Source organism: Manis pentadactyla, chromosome 7 (assembly GCF_030020395.1).
Source record: "Manis pentadactyla isolate mManPen7 chromosome 7, mManPen7.hap1, whole genome shotgun sequence".
NCBI lineage: Eukaryota > Metazoa > Chordata > Mammalia > Pholidota > Manidae > Manis > Manis pentadactyla.
The window spans coordinates 110,475,780-110,494,518 of NC_080025.1; the positions used below are offsets into that span (position 1 = coordinate 110,475,780).

The 18,739-nt window shown below is 38.9% G+C and overlaps 1 protein-coding gene across 1 annotated transcript; it reads right to left on the reverse strand.

Moving 5' to 3' along the window:
* Positions 1 to 1,068: 1,068 nt before the first annotated feature.
* On the reverse strand, positions 1,069 to 6,286 carry LOC130684350 (uncharacterized). Its single transcript, XM_057504971.1, is given in 3 exon segments — positions 1,069 to 1,808; positions 1,811 to 4,042; positions 4,045 to 6,286. Coding segments are annotated over 3 exon segments (5,211 nt in total). The 5' UTR covers positions 6,284 to 6,286.
* Between the last annotated feature and the right edge of the window lie 12,453 nt (positions 6,287 to 18,739).

Below are 18,739 nucleotides of genomic sequence, written 5' to 3' on the forward strand. Positions count from 1 at the left end.
TTTTCACCTGAGGAATTTACGGATATGGTTTCATTACACAAAACTTCATGAGTGGGGGGAACTGAACCTAAACATTTCCCTCTTCCCATCACCTCGGTCAGGCTCAGTTTCTTATGGCTTCCCCAGCTACAGATCTCGTGGCTGGTTGTTCTGTTAAAATTGCCCAACAGCCCCAATCTTTCATAGTAAGGAGGTCCAGAGGAGAAACACAACCAACAGGATTTAGTAGTATTAGGGTGGGTGGTGTTTAGAACTTGGAAAGCCCCCTCAAGAAGATTGAAGAGGCGTTGTCCAGTGTCAGGAAAGGGGGCTATTTGGTCAGGGGTGAGGGCAGCAGAAATAGTGGTAGGGTCTACCGGAGGCACCGGAGTCTGCTTCAGGATCAAGGTTGGGAGATGCGGTTGATTTCTTAGGACAGAATTAGGTCCTATTGGGGCAGCTGGAAGGGTCTCAACTTTGAGTCTGACAGTAAATACGAGGCCCTTATCATATCCAGATTTATAATATCTAAGTCCCCACTGTCGTCCAGTGATCCACCCATCGTACTGGCGTCCCTTATCACTGAACGTGATATTTAAGGGGATGCATAGTCCTGTCCATTCACAGTCTGGGGATGTGCGGTTTTGGGCTACTTTAAGGAGGTCCCAGTCAGACACAGGATTCCAATAAACGTTACCCGTAGTCTCACAACCCCAAGAGTTACAATAAAAAGATTGCAAGTCCCCACATTGTTGGGTTTGTTGGTAGGTCTGTCCATCACGGGGGCAGACATAGAAAGTAATGGTCTTTATCTGCTGGCGTGCGGCCGGATTTTTGCACCCAAAGCTCCATAAGCCACTCTGGCTCTGGGCTTGTTTTCCTCCGACGTAATACGCCAAAGTCGCGGGCCTGACCCTGTTTGCCTGCTTCCAGCTAAGCTCAGGTATATCCCATCCTCCTATTCCAGCGACTAAGGCGCAAACATCAGGGTGCAGGGATGGCCACCAGGTTTTAAGAGGAGCAACCTTAGAAATGGATCATACTGTCTCCCCAGTTTGGGAACAGACCTGCCATGTCAGTAGTCTAGGTTCATGGGGGTTGGGGTCCTGAAGAGTGGGGAGTAACTGGGCCATCAGAATCATCAGTGACACAATCATCCTTACACAAGCGAAGTTTAAGAGGATTATCAGTTCGAATTACTCGCCAATCCGGGCCTGGTTGAGGTGCTCTCTTCAGATGTGAAGCATGGACCCAGGAGGAGATGCCATCTACTTTCACAGCTGTGGGAGTAGTCAAAAGGACGATGAAGGGTCCTTTCCACTGGGGCTCAAGATTTCCCGTTCGGTGTCGTCTCATGTAGACAGAGTCTCCCACTTGGAATTGATGAGGTACTGAGATGTCCTCTGGCTGATAGACTTCTCGGATAGAGGCCCACACTTCTTTCTGCACAGCTTCTAGAGCCCGTAACCTTTCAAGCAGAAACTTATTAGTCACACATTCAGAGGATGTATGGAGGTGAGCTGCATTTAGCAGAGCTGGAGCTCCAAACATTATTTCAAAAGGTGTTAATTTAAAATGGCTGGGGGTGTTTCTGACTCGAAATAAGGCGAAAGGAAGGAGGACTAACCAATCACATAAACCAGTCTCTATGGATAATTTAGTCAGGGTCTCTTTTAGAGTTCTATTTATCCTTTCTACCTGTCCTGAGCTCTGGGGTCTATATGCACAGTGCAATTTCCAATCTGTCCCCAGGATCTTGGCCAATCCCTGACTTACCTGGGCAACAAAGGCAGGACCGTTGTCAGAGCCGATTACCTTTGGGTAATATTTCTGGGAAATATTTCTTCAAGGATCTTCTTGGACACCATCTGAGCTGTTTCAGTTTTGGTGGGGAATGCCTCTGTCCATCCTGAAAAGGTGTCTAGGAAAACTAGGAGGTATTTATATCCATACTTAGCAGGCTTAATTTCAGTGAAGTCAACTTCCCAGTAGGCTCCTGGCCGATCTCCTCGAAGCCTCTTTCCGCATATTACTTGATGTTTGTTCACATTTACTAATTGGCAAGGAACACAATTTCTTACAACCTCGTCTGCCAATTTTCCCAAACCGATGACATGATAAGGGGAATCTCGAACCAGGGTTTTTAGATTATTGGCCCCCAAATGTGTCAACTGATGTAATTGCCTTAAGTATTCTCCTGCCTTTTTCTGGGGCAGGATAATTTTCCCATCTTCTGACTTATACATTCCAAGGGGTGGGGATTTTTGGATCCCCAACTTGTCCATCCGAGCAAGATCCTCGCGGGTATACTGAAAGTTCTTACTACATGTGGCTTCCGGGTACACCTGGAGGGGTAAGATGTTCGTTCCCTGGGCTGCTTGTTTTGCGGCTTGGTCCGCCCTCTTATTTCCTTGAGCTATTGGAGAGTCACTTTTTTGATGCCCAGGACAATGTATTATTGCTACTTCTCTAGGTCTATGGATGGCTTCTAACAGATCTAAGATTTCTTGTTTATTCTTAACATCTTTCCCGGCAGAAGTCAGCAGCCCTCTCTGTCTATATATAGCCCCGTGTATATGAGCAGTGGCAAAAGCATATTGGCTGTCAGTATAGACATTAAGTCTTTTACCTTCTGCCATCTTTAAAGCCTGAGTCAGGGCGATGAGTTCTGCTCGCTGCGCAGAAGTGCCCGTTGGGAGTCCGCTGGCCCACACAATTTGGTCATCATCTACTACTGCAGCTCCCGCCATCCTCTTACCTCCCATGATGTAACTGCTCCCGTCTGTGTACCAGGTCAGGAGCCCCGGCCCTTCTAAGGGCTGATCTCGTAAGTCCCGACGGGTCCCCGTCTCCTCAGCCAGGATTTCCTGGCAGATATGAAGCACTTCTTTTCCCACATTGGGGAGCAGAGTAGCCGGGTTTAGGATGGCAGGCGGGGCAAATTCCAGACGATCACGATTCAGGAGTAAGGTTTGATAGTGAGTCATTCTGGCATTTGACATCCATCTTTCGGGTGGTTGTCGAATTACGCTTTCCAGCGCATGAGGAGCAACCACAGTGAGTTTTTGTCCCAGCGTTAGCTTGTCAGAATCTTTAACTAAGAGGGCCACAGCTGCCACTACTCTCAAACAAGTGGGCCATCCACTACTCACGGGGTCTAATTTTTTAGACAAATAGGCGACAGGTCTCTTCCAAGGTCCCCATTGTTGGGTCAATACTCCTCGAGCTACTCCGTTCCGTTCATCGACGAAAAGGATAAATGGCTTAGTTATGTCTGGCAATGCCAGAGCGGGTGCCGAGAGGAGGGCCTTTTTGATATCATCAAAGGCCTGTTGTTGTTCAGATCCCCAAACAAACGGGGCTGCTCCTTTAGTGAGGGGATACAGAGGGGCAGCCAAAGAAGCATATCCGGATATCCATAGTCTACAAAACCCTGCTGTCCCCAGAAACTCGCGAACCTGGCGTGCAGTAGTGGGAACCGGAATCTGCGTCACAGTCTGCTTTTGGGCTTCAGTAAGCCACCTTTTCCCATTTCTTAGGGAGTATCCCAAATAAGTCACTTGTTGTTGGCAGATCTGTGCCTTCTTAGCAGATACCCTGTACCCCAGTTTGGCAAGCTCAGCCAAAAGGGCTCCAGTGGCCTTTTGGCAGGTTCTCTGAGTAGGGGTGGCAATCAATAAGTCATCAACATATTGTAACAAAGTTACCTGTGGGTTAGAAGCTCGGTAGAAAGCCAAGTCTTGATGTAGAGCCTCGTCGAAGAGGGTGGGCGAGTTCTTAAATCCTTGTGGCAAACGAGTCCAGGTCAATTGTCCAGTAGTTCCTGTGGAGGGATCTTTCCATTCAAAAGCAAACAGCGGTTGGCTGCTCTGGTGCAAGCGCAGACAAAAGAAAGCATCTTTTAAATCTAAAACTGAATACCAGGTGTTTTCCGGGGCCAGGGAGCTTAGTAGGTTATAAGGATTTGGCACGGTGGGGTGAATGTCCTGTGTCCTTTTGTTAACTTCTCTTAAATCTTGTACTGGTCGGTAGTCTCCTGTTCCTGCCTTTTTTACAGGCAGCAAGGGGTGTTCCATGGGGATTGACATTTTACTAATATCCCCTGTTCCATAAGCTCCTGGATATGTGGCCTAATTCTGTCCCTGGCTTCTTTACTCATTGGATATTGTCTCACAGTTACTGGTAAGGCTGAAGCTTTTAGTTCTATGACTACAGGGGGCTGGTTCTTGGCGAGCCCCATGCCGGCCGTTTCCGCCCAGGCTCCTGGGAACCGGTCAAACCACTCCTGACTAATTTTGGAGGGCTCCGGTCCCTTAAAAAGACGGTATTCATCCTCTAATCTTATAGTCAGGACGCTTAAGCTCAAAGGTTTATTCTCTTGATTGGTCACTAGAGGTTCCCCGGCTTGAAAGGATATTTGGGCCCCCACTTTGGTTAAGATGTCTCTTCCTAACAGGGGTGTGGGGCATTCCGGTATGACAAGGAACGAGTGGTTTACTAGTCCTACTCCTAAATCCACTGTTCTCTGGGTAGTCCACACATATTGTTTCTGGCCCGTAGCCCAGATCACCCAAGATTTTTTATCAGAGAGGGGTCCCTTTGCCTGAGTCAATACAGAATGTTGAGCACCGGTGTCTACCAGGAACTCAACGGGTTGCCCCTCCACTCTCAGAGTTACCCTGGGCTCGGGGAGGGGCTCTGAGCCCCGTCTTCCCTAATCCTCATCTTCCAGCAGGGACAACACCTTCTTCGGAGGCTTTTTTAGTGGCTTTTTAGGGCATTCTTTTACCCAGTGCCCTTTTTCCTTGCAATATGCACATTGATCTTTATCCAAAGGAGGCCAGTTGCCCAGGTGCCCTGCCTTACTAGTTCTGCCGCTAGAGGGCGGGCGTCCCTTACCTTCTACTACTGCGGCCAAGATCCTTGTTAAATTTTTCTCATGTTTCCTATCCCTTTTTTCCTCTTTACTTTCTCTTTCCTTCTCCTTCCTCAATTCCTTTTCTTCCTCAGTCTCTCTCTTATGATAAACTTTCTCAGCTTCTTTCACTAAATCTCTCAGCGACAAATCTTGTAAGCCTTCCAATCTCTGAAGCTTCTTTCTAATATCGGGCGCTGATTGCCCAATGAAAGCAAGAGCCACTGAGGCACTGTGCTCCTCAGAAGTGGGGTCAAAGGGTGTATACCGCCTGAAGGCTTCCATCAGACGTTCTAAGAATACTGCAGGTGCCTCAGCGGCTCCCTGACTAACTTCTCTTACCTTGGCCAAATTGGTGGGGCGCCTCGAGGCCCCGCGAAGACCTGCCACCAGAGCCTGGCGATAGATGGTTAGTCGCTCCCTACCTTCTGGAGAATTAAAGTCCCAGTTGGGTCTGGTCAGTGGGAATCCCCTTTCTATATCATGAGGGAGTTGTGATGGTCGTCCGTCAGCTCCAGGCACGTTCTTTTGTGCTTCCAGGAGGATCCTTTCTCTTTCTTCCGTGGTGAAGAGCACCTGTAAAAGCTGCTGACAGTCATCCCAAGTGGGCTGGTGAGAAAACATTAGGGACTCTATCAGTCCAGTTAGTTTCTGCGGTTCTTCTGAAAAAGGAGGGTGGTTAGCTTTCCAGTTGTATAAATCAGCAGAGGAGAATGGCCAATATTGCAGAAGTTGGAAAGGCGGGTCCCCTTCCTCTCCTAGGATGGGGGCCCCATAAGATCGGAGGGGAAAAATACCCGGCGGGTCCACTGCGGCCCCTCGGCGGCGTCGAGTTCCCTGGGCCGGTCCCGGAGGCGGTCCCATTGCCCCGGTGCCTGAAGCTAGAGGCAGTGGGGGCGCTGGGGCTGGGGGCACCTGGGCTGGAGGTGCCGGGGCTGAGGGCACCGGGGCTGGGGCAGGAGGGTAGGGAGGGGGATCATCAACAATGAGTAAATCTTGAGTGTCAGGGTGAATTTTGGTAGTTTCTTTTTCCTTGCTCTGAGGTTGAGCCTGGGCCACTAAGACTCGAGAGCTCATTTTCTTTTGCACCCAGGGCTTTACCCAGGGTGGTGGATTTTCCACTAACTCCTGCCAGACCACAATATAGGGTTGCTGATCCGGATGTCCTTGAGACGAACTCTGAAAAACAACAGCCTTTACTGCAAGTAAAGTGGAGAGGTCAAAAGTCCCCTCCGGGGGCCACCCTACATTAAGAGTGGGCCACTCGGAGGTACAGAAAGTCTGCCATAGCCCCTTCTTAACTTCTACTGACAAATTGTGTGCCCTCGCTCTCACTTCTGTCCAGTGATCTAACGTCAGACTGAGTGGAGTCGTTACCGTCTGTCCCATGGTCAGTATAACAATTATTAGACACGTACAGAACACAAAAAACAGAGACACACAGAGATTAGACACACAGCGGCCGCACTTAGTTTTCTTCAGATTTCTGACCAAAAACCGAAAAGAATCAGTGGGCTGATACTCTTGGCTCCTGAATATCAACCTTATCTCATCAGATTCACTTTGCCGGAAAAACAGAGGAGAGGCCACCAGGCGTCCCTGGCCCTCCAATCTCCCTGAGGCGTCCCCCAGGGTTGCAGCCTGCGGTTCTCCAAGTACGTCTACCCACCGCAGTCTCGATCCCTTTACGGGATCGGGACGACTGCCAGACAAGGGTACCCCTTTTCAGAATTCTGACCGGTCTTACCAAGAAACAGAAAACAGAACACAGACAACTCAAGGCGCCACTTAATCTTACCTCTCCCTCCAAGGGCGACTTTCAGGAGTGAAACGGGGCGAGCGCACAATCCCGGACGAGCCCCCAAATGTTGGATTCTCCCAGAGGAGAGCGCCGCCCCAAATCACTCACAGAAGGCGTCTCTTGATGCAACAAGCAAGAGGAATTTATTCAGAGACCAGCTAGCTGGGGTCCAAGTGTCAGCCCGACGCAGCGGGTCTCAACAAGGACCCCGAGCACTTAGAGTCAGAGGTTTTTATAGCATTTTCAAAAAGGGCAGTATTTTTCCACAAGCACATCAACTTGTTTTTCAAGGTTCTAATATTTTCCTATTTTCTTCCTTCTAGGTTAGAAAATGGTGTCTAAGCTTTTAAGATGGCTATACTTATGCTAACTTTCTATCTTCAATAAGGTTGATTCTTAGTGAAGGATTCTACAACTCTTCATCAATTTCCTTTTTGTGCCATTAATAATTTTTCATTGCTTTGAAATAAATATTGTTTACTTTATATGTAGTATTGTAAATTCTGAAATATGCCATCTAAAGGAACAGATTATTCCATGTTATTTTAACAATGTAGCAAGGAAGGCCAAGGTTCCTCTAATCAGATTTTTAATTATGGAGTTGACACTGAAATGAGAATGAATAATTTTTATTAATATTCAAAACATATGATTATAATAATCTTTGACAGTGTTGTATGACTGTGGGAGCAGACAGTAAGAATGTGAGTGCTTACTAAATTCTATGTTTCACTTGGGCTTTGAGGTAGCAATAGATTTTTACCAAGTGAGACTAGGTGGAGGATGGGGTTAGGACAATATGCCACACTGAAGGAAGATGATAGAGTGAAAGGTGATTATGAAGCTGACATTTAGGAAATACCATCTTATCCTCCTGTAATTTAGAACATATGTAAATGGAGCTTACAATCATTTTTGAATGTAAAATTTTGAGCCATTAACATTAGTACAAACCACTAATAAGAAAGTCAAATACAAAGTAAGTAGAACACAAAGTCAAACATAATCATTGTAAGATAAATGGATATTGTTGAAAATTTTGAGCTCTTTTATAAATAACAGTGTGGGCGAATAAACTGTGTTCACAAATATAGATATGCATTAAATTTATGTGTGGTTGAATCAGTGTAAATTTTTACTAGTAATAAGTGAGAGGAAGATGTTGCTCTTCACCATGAAAGTATAAACATGAGGAACATAATCCTGCAGATACATCTAGTAGAATGTCTGCATAATTTGGCATTGCATTAAAGGTAGTCAAATTAAAAACATCCCTTGAAAATTCCTAACCACTAGCCTACACTTAGGCTCTTTTGGGGAAAGAATCCCATGGGCTGTGTTGTCTGAAAACATAAAGCAAAAATTGTGAAGAGATTCTGCATCTGTATTTTTCCTAGGCACCAGATAGAGGCAAATTAACACTTTAAACCTAGTCCCAAAGAAAAATATATACCACAGATAAAAGTGAAGAAACATTAAATCACAATCAAACAGTGCTATGTGAGGAAGCAGGTCACCCTGATAGGAAGTAATAATACCAAAAGCCTTCAGAATCAATCCCACAAAAACTGTGGATATTGGACAAATCAGGCACAGAATATAAAATAAGTATGTTTAATATGATTAAAATAAAAATTATAAGAACCAGAGAATACCAATAGGTCTAATTAGATCGAACTTGAACTAAACAGTACTTCTAGAAACTAAAAATACATAATTAAATTCAGGTTTAATGGGTAGATTAAACAATGGTTAAGCATGCAAAATTGAATTTATTGAATTTTAATGTACCTATTGATAAAAAAATTGTCCAAAATAGACTAAGAGATTAAGTTAGGACAGAAAATAAAGAAGACCTAGAAAATGGCATAATGATATCCTATAAGGATTTATTCAGAATGTTGATATTCATATATGTATACAACTTGTAGGATTATATATATTTATAATTTATAAGTGAGTTTAGTGAGCTGTCATGGTATAAGTTTCATATACATGTCAATTGCATTTCATAAGTCATATATAGTTATAAAATGCAATTAAAAATGCCCCTTACTGTAAATACAATCAAAAGATATCTAGGAAAAAGTTCCATTATAAGATATAGAAGATATAAACAATACAAAATTGTATTGAAGTTTGATAACTAAGACCTAGATAAATAAATAAAATATACTCATGGACACAGTATCAAAAGGTGAGATGTGTAAGATAATGATATGCAATTCTCATGAATTTCAAGTATCTAGTTTAATTTTTTTAAATATGCTTCAAAAACCTGATGAGTAGATTTTAAATGGTATATATACACATATAAAGATAAAGATTTCTTGAAGCAGCACTGAAGAACTGAAGAACCAAATGAGCACACAAGGCCCACCAGCTATTGAAATTTACAAAGCAATACTAATTTAGACAAGATGATATTGTCACAAATACAAACACACACATAAAAATTAATGGAACAGAATTAAACCCTAGAAAGCAATCCAAAAATATATGGAAAATGATATATGATACACTTGGCATTTCATATACACAAGGAACATATACACTTTAAACAAATAGTTCTGGTAGAAGTTGTTTTCCAACCAAGCAGTAAGTGTATATACGTGGATGTTTATAATTCACCCATATGTAAAATTTAATTTCAGGTCAAGGAAATAAATATGAATCATATGACTTTTGGAATATATAGAGAGGATGCTTTCTTTATGACCTTGAACTGAGAATAATAAACAAGATACCCCAGTCTCAGAAATCTAAAAGAAATATTGATTTTTTAAAAAATTAAGATTAGATGTCTATGTCCGAGAAAATGGAGAAATCATAATATTATCTTTTTCTCCCAGTAATACAATTAAAACCCTAGACATTTCATATAATCAAACATAAAATTCCAAAAGGTAGAAGATGACATATGAACTATGACCTCTATGGTCCAAAGAATAAGTGACATATGACAGTGAGTTCCCTGGTTTTTTTTTGACCTCATATATTCCACACTAGGAATTGAAGATATTGCTGACAAGAAAATTCCAGTAAGTGCAGGCAAGAAAACAGAACAGAACAAAACAATAAATGGATGTTCTCTCTAGCCAAAGGACAAGGAAAGGGACATTAAAACAAGACAAAACACATTTAAACAATAACCATTCTATTCTAGCTAAACAACATAGAGGAAAGAATGTGTCACCAACCCCATGACAGCAAAGAGCAAGATGCAAGCATAGACTTTTGTTATCATCAGGCTGTAATGAGGCAACCCAACTCCCATGCTAGGGTGATATTAGGGAAGGCAAAATAGGGAGCCATTAGCTTTATTACTTTTGGGTGGTAATAAGGTATCTCTTCTCTATGGTGTCCATGAAGAGCGTGTGGGGAGTAGGAATGAGGCACAAGGCACTCCAGCCTCTCTAGACTAAGAAGTATCAGTGGAAGCCTAGTGAGAAGCCAGAAATCCCACACCCATTCAGTAGTAACAAGGAGAAATGCCTCCTCTGTATGGTAATAGAGGCTCAGTGGGGAACTTTGATTTAAGCCACTACCTGACAGTAATCCAACATATCTCCCTTTCCTTCTCTGCCAGCTAAAATAGAGGCTTAATTAAAGCCCACAGATTCATTACACACCACCCCAAATTCCCAGGTTTAAATAAATAATCTCTTGTCATAATTAGGACCAAGATGATCTCACACTGAATGAAAAAACGCAACCAAAATATGCCAACACTGAGATGGCAGAAATGTTAGAATTATCTGACAAAGGTTTTACAGTGGCTGTGATTTTATGTGTGTGTATGTGTGTGTATTTCAAAGAGCAATTATGAATGAAACAAATGAAAACAGTCACAGCAAAGAAATAGAAAATATGAAGAAGAACCAAGAGGAAATTTTAGAACTTAAAATACAATAACTGAAATTTAAAAAAATCATTTGTGAGATGAACAGCAGAATGCAGAGGATAGAAGAAAGAATTAGTGATTTAGAAGATAAGACAACAGAAAATAACCAGTCTAAGGAACAGAGAAAGTAGTCTGGAAAAATAAATGACTCAAGGCCCAGGAACCTATGGTACTGTAACAAAAGATCTAATACTTGTGTCATTGGTGTCCTTCAAGGAAACAAAGAAGAGAGCAGTTTGAAATAGAGATTAAATAATAGTTAAAAACTCCCCATATTTGATAAAAGATACAAATACAAAGATTCAGTAAGTATAGATAAAAACAAATAGAATAAATTATTTTATTTAACTTTAGGTAAATATGTAGCTGTAAGAAATAAAACAGAGATTCCTTATATTTCCTTGTATCCTTCAACCATTTTCCCCCAATGGGAAATACTTCGAAAAAACTAGTTTAATATCACAACCAGCACATTCACATTATTATAGTCAAAATACAAAACATTTCCAAACACACAGGGATCCTTCATGTTTTATAACAACAACTAACTCCTTCTCTTTTATCTTTAATCCCTGACTATAACTAACATGCACTCAAATTTTATTTGTTTTTTCATTTCAAGGAAGTTAATAATAAATTCAAACAGTATGTAACTTTTTGGGATGGCCTTTTCTCACTTAGTTTAGTTCTCTAGAGATTCATCTAGGATAGTATATGAAACAATACTTCATTCCTTTGTATTGCTGAGTAGTATTCCATGATATGAATGAACCAAAGTTTAACTATTCACACACTGAAGGATATCTGTGTTGTTTCTAATTTTTTACTTTTATGAATGAAATTAATAGAAACATTTCTGTACAGATTTTTGTATATGCATATGTTTTATTTCTCTGATATAAATAGTGAAATTTCTGCATTATATAGTAGTTGAATGTTTAATTTTCAAGGTAACAGCCAAGATATTTTCCAGGGTAGATATACCATTTTACATTCTCACAATAAAGTATAAGTAATCCAGTTTCTATACATCCTCACCATTTGGTACTGTCCTTACTTCTTATTTTAACCATTTTGGTATATAAATAGTGATATCTCCTTGTGGTTTTAATTTTCATTTCCCTAGTGACTAATGCCATTTAGTATCATTTAGTTTTATTATTTTCCATCTGTATTGCTTCATTTGTGAAATATTTTTTCCCATATCTTTTGTCTGTTACCTAATTGCATGTTTATTTGTTTTACCATTGAGTTTTAATAGGTGTTTATATACTGTAGATACTAGCACTTTGTTGGATATATGTGGTCTACAAATATTTCTCCAACTACATAGGTTGTCTTTCACATAGAAAATTTTAAAAATATTGGATGAAATCAAATTTTCAATTTTTCCTTTAATAGATTATGCTTTGGAATCAAATCTAAGAACCCCTTGCCTACCCTTAGATCCCAAGGATTTTCTTCTACATTTTAAAATAAAATATTTGTATATTTTACATTCAAATTTTTGTATTTACATTTAAGTCTGTGATTCCATTTTAAGTTAATTTTGTATTAGACATGGGCCTTCATTTGATTGTCTAGTTGTTCTATTATTGATAAAAGAGTATTGAAGTATGTATAATTGTGGATATTTCTATTTATCTTTTCAGTTGTATTAGTGTTTCCCTCACATAATTTTCAGATCTGTTGCTCAGAATTGCTATGTTGTCTTGGCAGATTGACCCTTTTCCTATTTATGTAATATCCTTCCCTGTCTCTGCTAATTTGCTTTACTCTGATGTCTATTTTATCTAATATTAAATAATTTCTGCTTTTTAAAAATTTGCTTGCTATATTTCTCCCTCATATTACTTTTAATCTGCTTTTATCATTATACCTGAAGTGAATTTCTTATAGAAACCAAATAGTTGGGTCATGATCTTTAATTCATTCTTCCAATCTCTGTCTTTTAATTGGTTTATTTAAACCATTTACAAATAATGTAATTATTGACATATTAAGGCTTATGTCTACCATTTAATTTTTTGTTTTATGTTTTCCTTTATTTGAATTTCTTGACTGCTGTTTCATTCCTGAAGGATACTTCACTGGATATAGAATTCTGGATTGATAGGGGTTTCTTTTTTGTTTTGTAGGGTTTTTTTGACACTTGAAAATTCTACCTCCTTCTGGCCTCTATGGTTTCTGATGAGAAAAATGCTATCATTTTAATTGTTTTTGCTCTGTGGATAAGGTGCTCTTTCTCATGGCTTTCAAGACTCTTTCTCTGTCTTTCATTTTCAGAAATTTACTACTTGTCCTGGTGTGGATTTCTTTTATTTTCTCCATTTATTTATTACAACTGCACATTAACCTAGTTATGACAACATATAAATCTTAATTTAAAACATCTTAATATAAGAACTTCTGTTCATCAAGATACACTATAAAGAAAGTTAAAAGACAAAGCCCAGTTTGTGAAAACATAGTCAGTCTGTGACTCACAATGGTTGGACTTAAATGATTTTTCAATTTTGCGATGGTGTGAAAGTGATATGCATTCAGTTGGAACCATACTTCAAATTTTGAATTTTCATCTTTTACTTGGCTACCACCATGTAGTATGATACTGTCTTGTGATGCTGAGCAGCAGCAGTGAGCTGTAGCTCTCAGTCAGTCATGGGATCACAAGGGTAAATGACTGATACACTTACAATCATTCTGCAACCCTACAACCATTCTGTTTTTCACTTTCAGTACAGTATTCAATAACTTATATGACTTAATCAACACCTTATTATAAAATAGGCTTTGTGTTAGGTAATTTTGCCTAACTGTAGGCTAATGTTAGTGTTCTGAATGTGTCTAAGTTATGATGTGTTTGGTAAGTTAGATGTATTAAGTACATTTGTAATTTATAATATGTTCAATTTACAATGGGTTTACTGGGACATAAACTCAGGGAAGCTGAGGAGAATCTGTACATGTGAAACTAATAACTAACAAAATATTATGCCTAGAATATATAAAATATTTCCACAGTCCTGTGAAAAAAAGAAAAATGACTCAAGATAAATTGACAAAAGGTACAACTAGGCAATTCATAAAAGAAATAACTAATGACAGATAAACAAAGAAATAGATGCTCAGGATATTTAATATTAATGGCGCTAATTAATAGTGGAAAGATGTTATTTCAAAAAGATTTTACTTTACCTTATCAGACTGTCAAAATTTAAAATTCTCTCAATATTAAGTTTTGATAAGGTTGGAAGAAAGACAAAGTTGCATACTCTATAGGTAAGAGTATAGTTTGTTAACATTGCTATGGAAAACAAACTGTTATTACCTGATAAGTTAATCATGCACATAACCCTAAACTTCTATTCATAGACATATACCCTATAGGAACTCTTATGCATGGTACCAGAATATATATACACGTTCATAAAAGCATTAGAAATAAAAGGGGGGAAAACCAAATAAACAAAATCCATTGACAGAGCTAACAAATAAATTATATTCACCCAATTAAATGACATACAACAATGTAAATGAATGAATTGCATACAACAACATGGATGGATCTCAAAAATATAATACTTATTGAAATAAACATATCAGAAGAATATATATTGTATGATTCCAACTTTAAAATCTGGTAAAACTTAATGATATATTGTTTAGGAGCACTTATAGATATGGTAAAACTATAAATTACAAAAATAATAAATTACATAAAATTCACAAAGGAAAATGGAATCATGAAGGTATAAGTTGGTATTAGAATGCTTATTTTAGTTTTATCATTCTTTAAATTTTATCAGTCACAATTACTAAAAGTTTAAAATATTTATAAAAATATAATTGAATTCATACTCTGAATATCACCTGAAGACTAATTCTTAAAACCTGATTTTGCTTGTATCTTTTAATATTGTTGCTATTAGTTTTATTTAGTTTTCTCAAATCATTTTGCTATAGCCATGTGTTCATTTCTATTAATCAACATTTCATCCTCCTTTGGCAATCTGTCATTTCATTTTTGACTACAGCAGATGAAATATCTTTTGACTGAATCATATTTGTGGAATGATCTCTGTGTGAAAATCTGACATATTTTCTGTGGAGCTGTAATATATCATTTTAAAAACAACTTTATGCCACATAGAGTGCAGAGGTAGAATAAAAGCCAATTTTATCTTGGAAGATTTGAAGCACATATTAATATACTTCCATAAGTTTTAAAACTTAGCTGTCTTTTCATTTATTCCAAACCATATCATAAAATCAAAATTTCATAAGGAGCCAATCCATTAATTAGAGCTTGGGAGAGTATTATGCAGAGGATATCAAATATCTAAGCATGGAAAAAAGAGGGGTGATTCTTTTGTTGTATGTGTGTGCATGTATATGCATTTCTGTTCATTTGTTTTTCTGTTTTGTTTTCTTGTTCATTTGTGTACAGGTTTCTCAGCATATCTATTACTTGGTTTATTTGCTTAGGTTGTTTCTTGAATTGTTCCAAAATGTTTACTTTTGTTAATAATATCAACACTGAAGTAGTAGAATTGAAAAAAATTTAATTACTTGTTTTTAATTAGAAAATTACTTATTGTCATTCCAGCCCTCCAAAGTCTTCAAAACCTCTATCAATGGCAGCTGCAAATGAGCATAAATATTCAATCTGGATCTCATGACTGTCTCCTTCAGGTTATGAGAAACTAGCCCAAGTTCATGTAGTGCTAATAAATAGCAGTACTGGGGTTCATAGAAGCCTTGTTTAATGTGGTTTTTTCCTCTGAGAATGGAAAGGACATGTAGATTTCAGATTTGAATTCTCTTTTGTTCTTTTACATTTGTATTCTTTGTACATTTATATTTTTTGTATCAAGACTTAGACCTTGGTAAAAATCTTAACAGAGTCAAGTTCACTCTATTTTTAAATAAAAGGTTACATGTTCAATAAACTTTCATTCCTGCAGGAAAAGTTTAGCTTTCTAATACCTTAAAGTATGCCCACTAATTTCTGACGTTAGCTCTGACTTAAATCCAAAGTATATAGATTACTGAAAGTGAAAGTTTGAAAAATTGTTATATTCCAGTCAGCCTCTTAACAGTTACATTTGTAAATGTCCCTCTTTTCTCCTCAAATATTAAACTGATTTACATGTCTTTAGGTAGAATTTTTTTTTACCTTCTTCCTGTCCATCCAAATATTTGATTATTAAGTGCTTTCAGGACTTCCAGACAAGACTGTGCTGCGCTCTATGAGCCTTCACATTAACTTTGGTAGGATAGAGAAGTACTAAGATTTCTGCCCTTTCTGGTATGACCCTGAGTCTTGTTCCCTCACCCCAGGGCTCACAGCTTCACCAGAACCACCCACTGTGGAATCCATCAGAACTGACATGATGATATTGATAACGTTATGTGTTGTTGTTTACGTCAGTCATCTCAAGAGGTCCAGGACTCCCAGGTTACCTTTCTATCCTAGAATCCCACCTCCAGATGGCTCTGTCTCAATCAAATCAAAGGAGCATCAACCTCTCCCTGTCACCCACACCCTATCCTCCTTCCATGTGTTACTTTTCTCTGTAACACGTATCACCATCTGGCATTCTGTGTTTATCTTCCCACCCCAACCTCTACTGGAATGTGAGCTCCAATAGTGCAGAGGTATCTGTCTTTTCATTCCCTGCTCTATTACCAAAAAACCTTGTACAGTTCCACATATATTGTAAGTGCTACACAAATATTTGTTAGATGAAGGCATAAACAAATGACTGTATGAAATAGAGAAAAAATACTGTGCTTCTTCAACACAGATTTGAAATTGGCATATCCTTTGTTTTAGTTTATTATTTTAGATTGAAAAGACAATTTTCATTTGTTTTCCTTGTTAAGGACTTTAATGCTATTATTTGCATACTGACTGTATGAGACCAGTTTGTAAGGATCGGTCCTTTTTAATTGAATCATTTATCATTTGGAATTTTCTGTAAACATCTCTAAAGCTGTGAAAAAACTGAAAAAACTCATGTGGATCTACATTGCATGAAACCATCTGAATATCCCCTTGTTGGGTCATAGGTGAGCAAGTGGAAATGAAAACTAAAGAGGAATTTTCAGATCTGCATAATGTAATTTCTACCCTCTTATAATCATACAATAGTTGGACCTGAGATTGAATTATGACATTTCAGTACAACAAAGAATTTCTTAAATTTAGAGATAAAGTAGCCCACAAATATTTAGTCACAGCCACAATTGTTTAGGTGCCTGGTGACAGACCGAGGAATAGAATCTGTTTTTTTTTATATGTGTTCTGTCTATGGGCCACAGCTATGGGCCTATTCATCCCTTAAAAGGACTTAGAGTTCAAATCCTCTCCTTGAAACTCCTCTTCTCCCCATGCACACTTTTGTGTCTCAAAATGAAGTCTTTTTTGGGGCACACAGGGGGCGCTCCAAGCTGTAATAACTTCGTTACAGTTTTGCAGCTCATGTTCCTCAACTAGCTTAAGACAGGCAGTATGCTTTCATTTTCCCTGCCAGAGCTTTCTGTTTCTGATGTTGTCTAGGATCCTGACTAGCCCTTGACTCTGGCGTTTTGATTAGCAGGGTCACTTCTCTCCATAATTCTAACCTGAACTTATTCTTAGCTGTTTTCAGTCAACAGCTTCAATGAGAAGTCAGCTCTCATTTTTTTCCTTACTCTTCACCCCATTTTTTTATTAAGGTATCATTGATATACACTCTTATGAAGGTTTCACATGAAGAACATGGTTGCTACATTCACCCATATTATCAAGTCCCACCCACATACCCAATTGCAGTCACTGTCCATCAGTGTAGTAAGATGCCAGTGTCACTACTTGTCTTCTCTGTGATACACTGTCTCCCCCGTGACCCCCCACACCATGTGTACTAATCATAATAGTCCTAAATCTCTTTCTCTCTCACTCCGCACCTGCCCTCCCGGACCCATCCCCTTTTGTAACCGTTAGTCAGTTCTTGGAGTCTGTGAGTCTGCTGTTTCATTCCTTCAGTTTTGCTTCATTGTTATGTTCCACAAATGAGGGAAATCATTTGGTATTTGTCTTTATCTCCCTGGCTTATTTCACTGAGCATAATACCCTCCTCTAGCTCCATCCATGTCGTTGCAAATGGTAGGATTTGTTTCTTTCTTATGGCGGAATAGTATTCCATTGTGTATATGTACCACCTCTTCTTTATTCATTCATCTACTGATGGACACTTAGGTTGCTTCCATATCTTGGCTATTGTAAATAGTGCTGCAGTAAACATAGAGGTGCGTATGTCTTTTGAATCTGTTTCTTTGGGTAAATTTCTAGGAGTGGAATTCCTGGGTCAAATGGTATTTCTATTTTTAGTTCTTTGAGGAACCTCCATACTGCTTTCCACAATGGTTGAACGAGTTTACATTCCCACCAGGAGTGTAGGAGGGTTTCCCTTTCTCTGCATCCTTGCCAGCATTTGTTATTCCTTGTCTTTTGGATTTTGGCCATCCTAACTGGTGTGAGGTGATATCGCATTGTAGTTTTAATTTGCATTTCCCCGATAATTAGTGATGTGGAGTACCTTTTCACGTGCCTGTTGGCCATCTGAATTTCTTCTTTGGAGAATTGTCTGTTCATATGCTCTGTCCATTTCCATTTTTTAATTGGGTTATTTGCTTTTTGGGTGTTGAGGTGTGTGAGTTCTCTATATATTTTGGATGTTAACCTCTTGTTGGATATGCCATTTACAAATATATTCTCCCATACTGTAGGAAGCCTTTTTGTTCTACTGGTGGTGTCCTTTGCTATACAGAGACTTTTTTGCTTCATGTGGTCCCATGTGTTCATTTTTTGTTTTGTTTCCCTTGCCCAAAGAGATGCATTCAGAAAAGTTCCTCATGTTTATATTCAAGAGATTTTTGCCTATGTTTTCTTCTAAGAGTTTTATGGTTTCATGACTTACATTCAGGTCTTTAATCCATTTAGAGTTTACTTTTGTGTATGGAGTTAGACAGTAATCCAGTTTCATTCTCTTGCATGTAGCTCTCCAGTTTTGCCAACACCAGTTGGTGAAGAGGCTGTTATTTCCCTACTGTATGTCCATGCCTCCTTTATCATATATTAATTGACCATATA